This window comes from Leuresthes tenuis, unplaced genomic scaffold (genome assembly GCF_036924035.1).
Source record: "Leuresthes tenuis unplaced genomic scaffold, fLeuTen1.0.hap1 SCAF_16, whole genome shotgun sequence".
NCBI classification, from domain to species: Eukaryota; Metazoa; Chordata; class Actinopteri; order Atheriniformes; family Atherinopsidae; genus Leuresthes; species Leuresthes tenuis.
Window position 1 is genome coordinate 5,878,329 of NW_027325370.1, and position 12,990 is coordinate 5,891,318.

The window sequence follows — 12,990 nt, forward strand, 5'->3', positions numbered from 1 at the left end:
ATCTCTATGAGTAGGGGACAGGGTCGAAAATGAATGTCAGATGCCCGTTCAGACCTTCAGGCAGCATTAGAAACAGGCATCAGGGATGAGTCTGTCACGGTAACGATTGCAGGATGTTCTGAATACTACAGCACTTACAGCACTTTCTGCACAAATGCAGGTTAAAGCTCTATGTGCAGAGGAGAATCCATGTGAATATGATCCAGAATGCTGGTGTCTTCTCTCAGCCAAAGCTCATTTACAATGGTCTAAGGCAAAGTATGAAACTGTTTCTGTGCTCAGACAAATCAAAATTTGAAATTCTTTTTGGACATCCCCGCCATCTTTAGTCTGGATGATTAAAGAGGAGAGTGCAGATGCTATATGAGTGGATTAGTGTCTATGAAACTGCTACCTTGAACATCTGGAGAGGCACCATCAATGCTGAAAGGTATATGGTGATTTAAGAGCAACATGTGCTCCCTTCCAGGTGACGTCTTTTTAAGAGAAGGCCTTTCATATTTCAGCAAGACAATGCCAAACTGCACTTTATCTATTGAAACAGCATGGCTTTGTAGTAGAAGAGTCCAGGTGCTGGCCTGCCTGCAGTCCAGATCTTTCACAATAGTAAACATTTGGTGCATCATGAATTGCAAAATACAACAAGCAGTAAGAATCCTTTATCAGACAACATTTCTGTCTCAAATGTCCAGCAATTAGTCTGGTCAATGTCCAGATGTTTATTGACTGTTCTTAACATGTTGCTGCCTACAAATTCAAGTTGAGCTGATATGTTTTCATGAAATGGTAAAATGTTTTCTATGTTCTATCGGGAATTTTAAAATAAATATTAGATTAGATTTTGTTCTCATTTGTATTTTAAACAACACAAAACCTTTTTGGAGTTGGGTAATTAGTAATTCTAATAGTGATCGTATCAACTGTTAACTGACTTTGTTTTGTTTTGTGTCAGTTGTAGGACGTGGCTCACAGACTTTGACAACACAAGAGTTTCTGTGAGAACTACTGTTTAATGAGTGCGCATCAGCTAGAAATTAAATCTGACTTCCAGTGGCTTCAGGTTTGTGCAAATGTTTACGTGTGATGTGGTGCTACGGTCACCCATTTTAGCTCTCTCTCTTTAGAACAGGTGCAGATTATCCCGTCATAAGCTTTGCCAGATCCTTTCAACAGCCCACCATTTCTACACCCACATGGAAAACCCAGAAGGAGAGGCTAATTTAAGATGCTGGGCAACAGCAGTGGAAAAAAAAAAAAAAAAGGAGAAACCTAAATAATAAAGACAATGAAAGACACAAATCAAGTCGTCAAGCCAAAATACCAAAATACTGTGAATTTTAAAACACTTAAAAATAAATAAGCTGGAGATGATGAACTAATTCTTGACTATGGCAATTAAAATAACAGAAATGGGATTTCATATCTGTTAAGTAAGGGGATAAAACAGTCAATCATAAATGTACAATGAAATCTGCAGGGTTTGCGCTGTAAAATGTAATCTGGGGTTAAAAGTGCACTGATGTTGACATCTACCTGGATGACAGCTCAGAGCAAAAACTCAAATCCATTTCACTAATGCTTGGGTCTTTTCTGTGCTATAGAGGAACATTTAATTTCTCTAGGTATAATTTAAGAATTAAGGGGTATGTATGCCGTGAGCTGGGTTTATGAGTCAAAGAAAAAAAGACAGAAAATCTACTCTAAATCCATCCCATCACCAATCTCAATCTAATAATGCAGTCTCAGGCGTTGAGAGATGACAAGCATTTTATAGCTTACCAGACATATGGGATTCTAATAAGGATTGTATTAATGTATATTTATCCATCAGCGCAAGAGTACTTTTGAGTGTATGTGTGTAGCAATGTACTGAAGCAAAGGCAATCATGACTGTGTATTAGGAATACAGTACAATAAGCACGTGTTGTTCCTCTGTGCATAAATGAGTTCACATTCCAGTGACTACAAAAACACTACCAGGATAAGGAAATGCCCATACACACTTCAGCATTTCGACACAGAGCTTTATAAGAGTTATATTTGCAAATGTCCTGGTCACATGTATACATAAAACAACATTTATATAACAACCACATCTACAGCAGCAAGATAAAACAAGAGTGATTTCAGATCATGAGCAGAACAAGGAGGCTGTCAGCAGCCCACAAGACCATCCCTATGAATTTTCTGTTGAGACAAAACTAAGGCTTGATTGACCTGAAATCAAAATGAAATATTTAGATAATTTTAAAAACAGTAAGGCTTTACAAGTGAAAAATATTTAAACTATTACATAAAATTGTAAAAATCACGCATGCATCATGCAGATAACTATCTTTGTAGTTTGGCCTCAAGACATTTGTGCTGCATGCATCGGGTGGGTGCATAGAATGAGTCACGTGAAATAGTAGGACACGTTTTTCTTTTCCTATTCTAAACATTTTGAGACATTGCAAGCTAAAACAGAACAGACTGTTCTGACACATCAACATACAGTATGGCATTTTAGCAGATACAAAGGTACCATCACACATATGCAAACGCATTTCCTTTCGTAGATGCACATGACCTCTAAAATGGGCATTTGAATATTTGTATGCAGGTGCATGTTCTCCACCTATAATTGACTGTATATTTACCATATAGTTCTTCGAGGCTGATATTTTCTTCTATTTAGCAAAATGAATTAATTTAATATAAGCCGGTGACACAAACTGACTTCAGTTTTTACTGACAGAATGAAAATAATTGTCAGGCCCTTCAGCAGAAAAAAAAAAGATTTAAATGTGGATGGACAGCAGGACAAATACGAGGGAGCCAAGGTCAGCTTGCAAGCTTAATCATAGTCATTGTTCAAAATGATTTGATCATTAATCTCTTCCTACCTCTTTGTCCATTTTTTGCCCCTTCACATGAGCTTAAGAGTCAATCCTTTTACATGCAAAAAAAGGAATAAATCCATTTGAATTTGCTGCAACAGCCTAATATTCAATTGTTTGTGTGTATGTGTGCGTGTGTGTGCATGCACAAATGTGTGCATTTTTGCAGTTTGTGTTGTTGTGCTGGGGGCATGTTCTGCCAGCCCCTCTGCCCACGGCTTATGCATAATATCATCAGAGCATGCCACAGCAACGGGTTTCCTCTGACAACATTCACTATGCGTTGAGAGGTTGGAGTATTTTTTGTCAACACACTGCAATCCAGGTCTAATTTTGTCTTGCTTAGTTCTTGCCAGAGCAATGTGTAAGGTGAACATCAGTGAACGTGTTTGTGCTGTGATTTAAGAGGCCCAGCTGTCCACTGGGAGATGACACACCATCACACACACCAATGCAACTGGGGACGGGAGGGGTGGGAGTGAGCAAAACAGAGAAAGAGAGAGGAGGACAGAGTGTTGATTTGGGTTTAACAGTCAAGCTCATATTCAACGAAATCAATCAGAGAAAAGGGTAGAATAGAAAATGGTACGAAGTTAGAGCACAGAAAAATCTAAGAAAAAGAATGAGAGGCTGAGAGACTGTGAGAAAACAACAAAGAGAGAGATAGCGACTGCGAGAGAAAGACAGGGAGAGAGAGAGTCGAGTGATTCCCTGACTGGCTGGCAGTGAGCTCTGTGCTCTGATCTGCCCGCTCTGATGGCAGTTCTGGGGATCTTGAGAGCAACACTGCTTTCTGCTGATGATCTTCTTCTGTTTGACTCCCACCTATTGACTTATATCAGCCGACATAGTGTCAGGACAAGCTATTCTCAGCCTCATTAATGGCAAATGGATCATCAACCAGTGAGAGTCACTACAATCCGAAAAGGGAGCTAAAAGAACATTGAATGCAAGCAGCACAGAGACGACCAGCAGCTATGAGAGGTAGGAGCTCCATCACTAGTTAAGAGTATGGATGCATTTGTGTGTGCGTGTGTGTGTGTATTTCTATGTAGGTGTGCATGGCTAGGTAGGCTGCTACCATCTGGTAGAACTAATGTGTTGTATGAACTGTTGTATAACTGAGTTCTTTTTGAATACTTGCTATAACTGGTCTCACTGAAATAAAATTATTTTCATGATCACATTCGTATTTCTATGTTAACTGTTGTACATTAACATTATGCAGAATTCTTTCTTGTTGCAATTAGGAAATGACTTTGGTAAGAAGCTGATTTAAGGTGGTACTTGCTGTGCCTTACTGTGTGCATGTCATTACAAACTTGTTTGTGTATACATTGGGCTGGAGGGACACATCAGAGCAAAAGCCACTCTCCTGCGTTGACCTCATTCCATAACTGCTGTTATAATGCTGCACTTGGCTGATGCTGTGTGTATGTGTGCATAGTATCTAAGCTTGTGTTTTAATTAGTTGACATAATATGTCAGCACAATGTAATTGAATGTATTTTTTCTTGTCATTACTGAGTAGAGCTTGCACTACAACTTGCCAAATCTTAATCCAGCCATGTAATGACGCTTGTGGCTGAAGCATGTTAAGATAATATTAAAGAAGTAATACTGCCAAGAGGCACTGTACCAAACCAGCACCTGAGATCTGCACCTGTGCAACCTGCACTTCATAGCACACTTCAGGAAGTCAACCAGCCAGTGAGGACAAAATTGCTATGGCATGAAAAACGTGCTATGAATGGCCTGGGGTACTCTAAACATTACAATATTTTAGATAGATGTAATTTGAAGGATTGAGAAAAAAATGTTCGTATTTATTTACTGATATTATTGCTAACTGCTTAATGCTAAATGAGTGAGTTACATTATTGAGACAGTTGAGTTGCTGTTCCATTCCCACTAACATTCCTTATGGTTGAATGACTGTTATGGTCATTAGCTGCACAATGTTTCATAATGTGGGACAACAAAGAAGTATAAGCCTGTGGTGAGATTTAGAGCTGTTTCATTTAAGGAAGATTGTATCAAAATATGCAACCTGATGCAGAAGAAAATACAACATTCATAGCTATGAAAATTGATGTGGAATTGGTTGGTGGAGCATTTTAGTGGTTGTATTTATGAAAACAAATATGGTACAGACTATCCATTTTTTCAAGATCCATGATGGCAACTTCTGAGCTTCATTTCATTGAGCCTCGAGCTAGTAAAGCCAATGCTATAAATACTGCTGTAATGTTCCAGAAGGAATGGACAAGTTATCTCAAAGGGAATCAGACACCCAATTTGTGCTGTGTATGGATTTGTGTGTGGGTGAGGGGTGATAAGGCTTTGGTGAAGTCACCGAGGTCACTGTCTAAGAGGGTGGGAGGTGGGTGTTGGCATACTAGTTGAAAGTTTACTTTCATGCTTATTGGACAAATAACAATGATAACTGAGCAGTAACAAAGAAAACTAAAGATGTTATTTATTCACTCCCAAAAGCTATATTTTAAGGTACTCAGCTGTCTCATTGATTGTAGCCAGGGTAGCTCGAATCTAAGTTTATGCAAAATATTTATTAGTACGGGCCATTGCTAAAAGCAATCAAATTGTGTTAAGCTTTAAAACGTTTAGACTGTGGCTGCAAGAAATCCTCCCATCCTTTCAAATGTATAATGCAATGTTACATCTCTGTCTCCACAGTGATACTGGTGTGTGCCCTCCTCTCCCCCCTGTCTTTGTCACATGCCTGTCCAAAGGAGTGCAGCTGCAATAGCAACACCAAAGTAGTAGACTGCCGAGGTCGAGGCCTGTATGACATTCCTCGACGACTGCATCCAGATACCCAAGAACTCCATCTTCAAGATAACCGTATCAGAGGGCTGGGATCAATGGCTTTCAGGGAAATACCTCTTGTCCGCATTGTTGACCTATCTAATAACTCTATAACATCTATTTCACCAACTGCTCTGCTCGGTCTGAGGACACTGCAGCGCCTCAGCCTGGCCCACAACAGCCTGAGAGAGCTTGATAAGCGACTACTTGGACCTATCCGCTCACTTTCACACCTTGACCTCTCACACAACAGGTTAAGCTTTAATTCTGGAAAATATCAAATTTGTTCTAATGCCTGTGGCAAACTTTGCATACTATACATTTATGTCAAGTAATTCACTGAATATCTTCTTGATTTTCTTCTGTTCTGTACTTCCTGACAGCCTGTGGGGCTTACCTGGAGCCATTGGGGACAGTTTGAGGAACCTCAGCTACCTGGGGCTAGCAAACAACAGACTATCCAGACTGGACCGCTCACTGTTGGAGGCCCTGACCCACCTGAACAGCATCACCCTACGAGGCAACCCCTGGAGGTGTGACTGCCAGCTTATAGGCCTAAAACTCTGGTTGGAGACCTACCTCTTTAAAGGTTAGAGCACTGGAAGCTTTAGGCATCAACTGGAGAATGCGAGTAGCATTTCCAGTGTTCATTTATTATAAATCTCTCTCTTTCTGTAAAACCATGGTAACATTTAAAAATGGAGGGATACCCCAATTATTATTATTATTATTATTATTATTATTATTATTATTATTATTATTATTATTATTATTATTATTATTATTATTATTATTATTATTATTATTAATAATAATAATAATAATAATAATAATAATAATAATAATAATATAAGACAGAGAGCAGAAGAAAGAGGTGGAGTCAGGACTCTTTTTCTCCCCATGTGCTTTGCACCCAAACCACTCAGCCAACATGCTGCACCCTGGAAGTATTAGGTAGAAATAATGTGGCCTCATTGAGGAGTGACACATAAGAGCTAAATAAGGATGAACGTTCTGTTCAGTCTTTGAAGATGGTGACGTTGTGTGTTCCGTAATGACCAATGCGTAACTGTGAAAAGCCCTTTTTTTTCTTTTTACTTTAAGTACTAAAAATCTAATTATCATATACTAAGGACAGGAGATGACAAGCATGTCTGGTATGTATTTGATAATATTATGACGATTTACAACATTTACGCTTGAGCCTTCATTGTGACCGGTCATTCATGCATGAAGGGAAATCTCCTGAATACTCTGTGCTCCTAAAACTATGATGGTGAATTCTCCAACTAGAGATAGTGAACATAGTCGATCCACATTATTTTCCTTGCAAGAGCAATCCCAGCATGCATTAGATAACAAAATTACCAGTGTACACTGAAGGCTAGGCTTGCATGGTGCCGGCTAGTCCGCCTACATGTCAGCGTTATCCCGACATAAATTTTGTCTTAGAGGCTGAAAATTCTAATTAATGCAAAACAGAACAATGAACCCTGATATAAGGATGTGGGTTTAATAGAAAGCTAGTGGTTAATTAGGCAGGCAGAAAGAAAGTGTGTGACAGAGCATGCTCGATGCCAGACAGATGATTAGAGATTTACAGGACAAACAAAGAGTAGCTGATGTAGACCGAACTCTATGCCTTTTCCATCACAGTCCATTCAACTGGCTCTCAGAAAATGTTAATCATATAACACTTGCTCATGCTTCCATTTAATGTAAGCCAAGACAGATAAAGAAAATAAGAAGTAATGAGCTGGCCGAGGCTTAGCCATTTCCTCTGTGGTCACCTTTTACAAGAGAAATAAGTTTTGATGATACACAACAACTAATGGATTTCTATTTCCCCTACTGCCTCTGTGTTGCTCTTCTCCATCTCTTTAATTTTGATCTCAAGGTGGAGTGGTGGATGAAGTGCTCTGCTCCCAACCAGAGGAAATGAAGGAAAAAGACCTGCAGAAAGTCCCTTACCAGCTCTTCCATGTCTGCATGACTACAAGCTACCATTACCTTTTTGCCAACATACACCACCTGGAGTCTGAGAGGTTACTGAGAGGCCACATCCATGGCAACCATGCTCATCCTTCTAGCCACTCTCTCCATGTCCCCATGGCGATGGGGGAGGGTTTTGGTGGTGGTGGAGGTGGGGGAGGGGGTATGGCAGAGTGTGAAACTAAGCAGAAGCACCGGCCTGTCAACTTGCGCCATGCTATTGCCACAGTTATCATCACCGGTGTGGTGTGTGGGATTGTGTTTCTTTTGATGCTGGCTGCCGCGGTGTACGGATGCGCCTATGCCGCTATCATGGCTAAATATCAGCGAGAGTTAAAGAAGAATGAGGAGTTGGCTGCAGCGCAGGGGGCAGATCATGGTACAGCAGATGAGAAGGAACCACTGGAGAATGCTATCGCCTAGCAGACATCAAAATTTACTCTGGACTTAGAACCTGGGCCACAACCCTTTAACCTAGTTTTGTCTGGACGCCATGTGTGGGGCTGTACATGTATGTTTGTGAAGAAAAAAAACAAGAAGAGAGAGTGAGATTATTTATTTTTGCATAAATTCACCTCATATCTGAGACTTGGGTAGCTAAATTCCACAGGTATTTGACTATGCACTGATAAGAACAGTATCTTCTACTGTATGTGGGTTTGAGGGGCAGGCCAAAGAATTCAGACATATACATTTCATTCTCACAGATAGGAATAAATTGATATATATATTTATAAATGTGTACTTGTAGGTATTTGTAATGTAAAGCTCTGATATTTATAAAGTGGACTTTAGACTTTGGCTGTTTTTTGGTTGTTGCTCATCATTTTGAGTCTGTTTTTGACTCATAGTAAGTTATAGTAGGCAGCTGTCGTCAGATAAGTTTTGTCACTTAAGTTGTTTGTATCAGTAATGTGTGTATGAGATTATTGTGTGTCTCATCTGTGCTTTAGTGTGTGTGTGAGGAGATGTATAATGTATGCACATATTACAAAACTTCTAAGCGTTTGTGCCTGATAATGTTGAATAGTTTTGAAAAAGAAATAGGTCTTCTTAAAAGATATTTTTATGGCAACTGAAGTGAAAATGGGAAATTCGATGAAGCAATAATGAAACAAACTAAAATGAAAACAACTATAAAACCTGGACTCAGCCTTTTTCTATGTCTTTATGGGTTAGTAAGTCTTCCTGATCATTTTGCTGCGGAAAGTCACATCCAAACACACAAACCTTTGAAACTACTATTCTTAAGATCAGTTTAGTCTTGTTTGTGACTTAATGCTGGTTATATAATGGTAGTACTGTGTGTAAGTATGTGGTACATACTGTTCTTCAGTATGTATTTTACAGTATAAAATAAAAGGAAGTACTGTTCCTCATCACTGTATGATACTGGAAATTAATCTGAGAAAGTATGTGTCCTAAGGAGGAAAAAGTAACTGTTGTGCTATATTTAGTTATTTTCTTACATCCTCTGGTGAAGAGTCAGAAAGTAACTACAACGGTTAGCTTAAAATTAGAGGCTATTTGTGAGGGTTTAATGTAACTGCAGGCAGTCTTTTGGTTTTCAGGATTATGGAGCTTTGTCATTGTTATGCCAAATACAACATGTAACATCTAAAACATGCAAATGATAAATCTGCAACATGCAATGATTTTATCTTTCAAATGATCTATTCATTGAGGATGTTGCTCAACCTTCTCTTAATCTCATAGAGTTCAGAGGTATTGTAATTGTTAAAATCATGTGGTCTTTGGATCAAACGTTTGCATTAGCATTATTTCATTATATGTAAACTGTCACAAAGAAAAAATTCAAATGATATTCAGTCAAATCATGTCCAAACTTTTAGCTTAGTGTTTTGTGGAGGAACATTAAGACATACAGATGCCTTTGGTCTTAACGCCTGACCTCTTTTCTGGCTCTGTGTATATCACAACAGCAGACTCACTGCACGTGGCTCAGGATGTGACCACAAACTCTGACACACAGAAACCGACATGCTGGCATACACACGTATGAATGCACACGCATTAACACTGTGACTCCAGTGATGTCTGCAGGGCCCATGGTGTGTGATGTCATCAGCCTGTCCTGTTAAGTTAGCGTGTTAGCGAATTCACAAGTCTACAGCTCAGTGGAGCGCACGGCAGTGAAAACTGGCCCTGACCGCCCTACGCTAAATTTGCATTCTAGCCTACGTCTCTCCTCCCATCTGACACTGTTATATAAAATCATCTTTACAGACATCAACCGATATGGCAAGCATGTCATCATTATAGTAAATTGGAGCTGAAACAATAGGGTCTATATAAATCCTCCTTACTAGTTAGTCATATGAATTGCTGCTAAGCAGGATTTAAGAGAACTCTATTATCTTAAAACAACAGCGATAAAATCAACAGGGTCAAATTATGCTGTGGGCTGGTGTAAACTGTGGGCTGCTTGTACACCGCTCTGCTAGGAATCTGATGCATACTGTGTGTATGTGTGTGTACGCTATGGCACTGCACAGACTCTCCCATTTCTGTCCTTCTGCTCTAGTGGTCTCCCCCAGGCAAAGACTACCCAAAATGCACTGCTTTTATGTCAACGCATTCAGGCACCATGAAATATTTTTTTTTCTTTCTCTGCCCTTTTTTCCTCTTCTTTTATCTTATCTTTGCATTTCCAAAAGATTTTCCTCCTCATCCTTTTGCCATTATTTCTGTCCTGTGCCCAGATATCGTTCTATAATTCTGGTGCTGGCATAACTTTACATCTTATGTTGACAAGAGAGAAAAACACAAAAAAACAGGTCTTTACATGGCCCAGATGACAAGCTGAAAAAATAGTTATATGGTAAAATGCGCAAAACAGGCGTTTATGAAACTGGCACCTATTAATACACTTAAGCACATACACATTTGGATGCAAAAGTCAGTGCAGTGTAGTTTGCTCATGCAGCAGCAAATGTACAAATAAAAAGAGCAGCACAGTCAGAGTATGTGGGCAGCAAGTGTTTCAGTTCAAAGGAGGAAAAGAAGTAGAGGGGGAAAAAACTGTAGAGCACGAACATAAGGTATAGCAGTGTGAGGAAGAGAATATTGCAGTCTCAGTCAACATGGAAAAGTGTATGCAAGAAATAAAGAGCCACTTGAGTCCCCACTTACCTGCTGCTATAGGGGATTTCCTCTCGTCCAGGAGCTGAATGGCAGTACTGGCCAACACGACACTCTTGTTTTCTGATCCTAAACCACACACATAAAAGAGAACAGACACACAAAAAATAATAATCAGTCAATAATCATGAAGTGACTAAATAGTAACTGGAGAGAGAAGCATTGAACATAAATACTATAGAGTACTATTTCATGGCTACAGCGAACTACCACAGCACTGAGAGAGCATCTAAGGCAAGTCCAGCAAGTAAATAAGAGGCTTTCAGATAACTTGTATTAGCTGACATTAATGGAAAGCCTGAGGCTGAGAACAAATGAGAACATGTCCTGCCTTGGAGAAACAGTTGAACTGAATATGCGTGAGGTGCTTGTGTCCTTTTGTGACTGTGTGTGTCTTTCTGTATGTGTGTTCTCAGCAAGTCACTATGGAAAGAGGTGAACCTCTTCCAAACACATCTTATTTCAACCAACAGCCATCAGTGTTATTCACAAGGACACAGTTCTGAATTAATAAGAAAGGAAGGGGAGGCACAGATGCATAGCTAGAAAAAATGACAAAATGTGGGTGAAGGATGTAAAACTCAAAAAGTTTTTCAAAATCTTACTAAATATTGTGCAATGAGTTTTTATAACTTCATGAAACCACAAAGGATTCAAAGTTTTCTCAGCAATCTCTAAAAATCTTCTAATTGATTCATTGTTACCTGAGTTGAAAGGCAGCGAGTATATAAAGGTACCCGGAACTTGTTCTGCTGCTCTCTTGTACCACAGGGGAAAGTGATCAGCATTGAACACCCCCTCTTTGTCTTCAGCTGTCAGAAAGTCTCTTGGGGCAGACAGGAAATAGATGTTAAAATGGATGCACACACAAAGAATAATACTAGAATTGAAAACAGAGACAATCACTATAGCTCAGTACATACTTCAGCTGATGAAAACATGCTCTCAGTTTACTTACTGGTTTGTAAGTTCATCAGGCACCACAAACAGATTAATTCTTGACAGTCCTGTTCTCGTGCCCAGGTAGGCTATCTCCACACCTTTATCAGAGTTCCTGAATGGTATGACAGATTTATAAAGTGACCTTTATGACTTTGTGTACGATTGCAACCTTGGGATCAATATAATAAAAGAGACTTTTGAAATAAATGCTTTTTGGTCTTCCTTAAAATTAGTTTATACAATGTTTATGTAATAATCAATTAAACTTTCTGTAGCATGAGTGACATACTCTGACTTATTGAGCACAAGGCTTGTCCAGTAAGCTTCCAGTGGGGCAGTCACCACTGCATCAAAGAGTACTTCCTGAATCAGCCCCTTGTCACCTGACAAGGTAATATCAAAAGATGTACATTTCACCCATGAATCCAACATTCTTTCAAGCATTCAGAATATCAGATAATATCCATTAAAGAAAAAGGGCTGAACTGTAAAGAATACAACTCACACTGTAAGTTGGGATCGTGCCCACTGAGGAAAATTTTGATTGCCTCTATCTGGGAAAGGTAGCGATGCTCGGGGTGCTCGTCTGTGTTGCAGTATGTCCTGCAGCACAGCAAGAGTGAAAAATATGAGCATTAGTTACAAATCAAATTAGTTCCAAACCAATTATATCTTAAATCTGATTTCTGAGCTGATAATCAGTTATCTGCTTAAAACTGCAATCAGTATTAAACTTGTGTCATATAATCCATTTGCTCCCAGTTGCTTTTGGATTGTCGTACATCTAGCAAAATGAAACATTGAGTAGAACACAGGGGCTCTATTTTCTTTCATTCACAAGCCTAGCTTGATGAGCGTTTCTTATAATCTGTTAAGATGTTGCCTCTCGACCCAGGTGACCACAAATCATCTTAAATAAACCATAAAGTCAAAGTCTTGAAGATCCCAAAGCTGTTGTAGAACTGTTGTATTTCTGCAAAATCATGATCGATTGATTTTCTAATTTGGCAGCATATTTAGGATATAGTCCCAACAGTAGTGTTATAATATTCTCACCATTCGTCTGCCAGCGCTACATCAGGATGCTCCAAGTCATGAAGTCCTGTAACAGAATGATAACTGTATGTCTAAAAATGAATAAGCAAAAGCCCTTAATGTGAACTCATAATAATAGGGGAAATCTCAA

The 12,990-nt window shown here is 39.2% G+C and overlaps 2 protein-coding genes across 2 annotated transcripts in view; one reads left to right on the forward strand and one right to left on the reverse strand.

Moving 5' to 3' along the window:
- Positions 1–12,990, reverse strand: part of cacna2d3a (calcium channel, voltage-dependent, alpha 2/delta subunit 3a) — a 117,711-nt gene that overhangs the window by 16,563 nt on the left and 88,158 nt on the right. The window contains exons 20-25 of the mRNA XM_072367437.1: positions 12,861–12,906; positions 12,310–12,407; positions 12,094–12,187; positions 11,821–11,916; positions 11,567–11,688; positions 10,854–10,931 (exon numbers count right to left, since the gene is read on the reverse strand). Of these exons, the coding sequence (XP_072223538.1) occupies positions 10,854–10,931; positions 11,567–11,688; positions 11,821–11,916; positions 12,094–12,187; positions 12,310–12,407; positions 12,861–12,906 (534 nt within the window). The remainder of the gene's footprint in view (positions 1–10,853; positions 10,932–11,566; positions 11,689–11,820; positions 11,917–12,093; positions 12,188–12,309; positions 12,408–12,860; positions 12,907–12,990) is intronic.
- On the forward strand, positions 3,360–8,501 carry LOC140272099 (leucine-rich repeat and transmembrane domain-containing protein 1). Its single transcript, XM_072367436.1, has 4 exons — positions 3,360–3,863; positions 5,577–5,961; positions 6,092–6,297; positions 7,606–8,501. The coding sequence occupies exons 1-4, from the start codon at positions 3,827–3,829 to the stop codon at positions 8,121–8,123; spliced, it is 1,146 nt and encodes a 381-aa protein (XP_072223537.1). The 5' UTR covers positions 3,360–3,826; the 3' UTR covers positions 8,124–8,501.

Bases quoted from the DNA above. Each gene is read 5' to 3' on its own strand.
- LOC140272099 (XM_072367436.1), top strand. From the start codon at position 3,827: ATGCAAGCAGCACAGAGACGACCAGCAGCTATGAGAG. The intron at 5,962-6,091 runs GTTAAGCTTTAA...ACTTCCTGACAG, and splicing joins CTTGACCTCTCACACAACAG to CCTGTGGGGCTTACCTGGAG. The intron at 6,298-7,605 runs GTTAGAGCACTG...TTTGATCTCAAG, and splicing joins GGAGACCTACCTCTTTAAAG to GTGGAGTGGTGGATGAAGTG.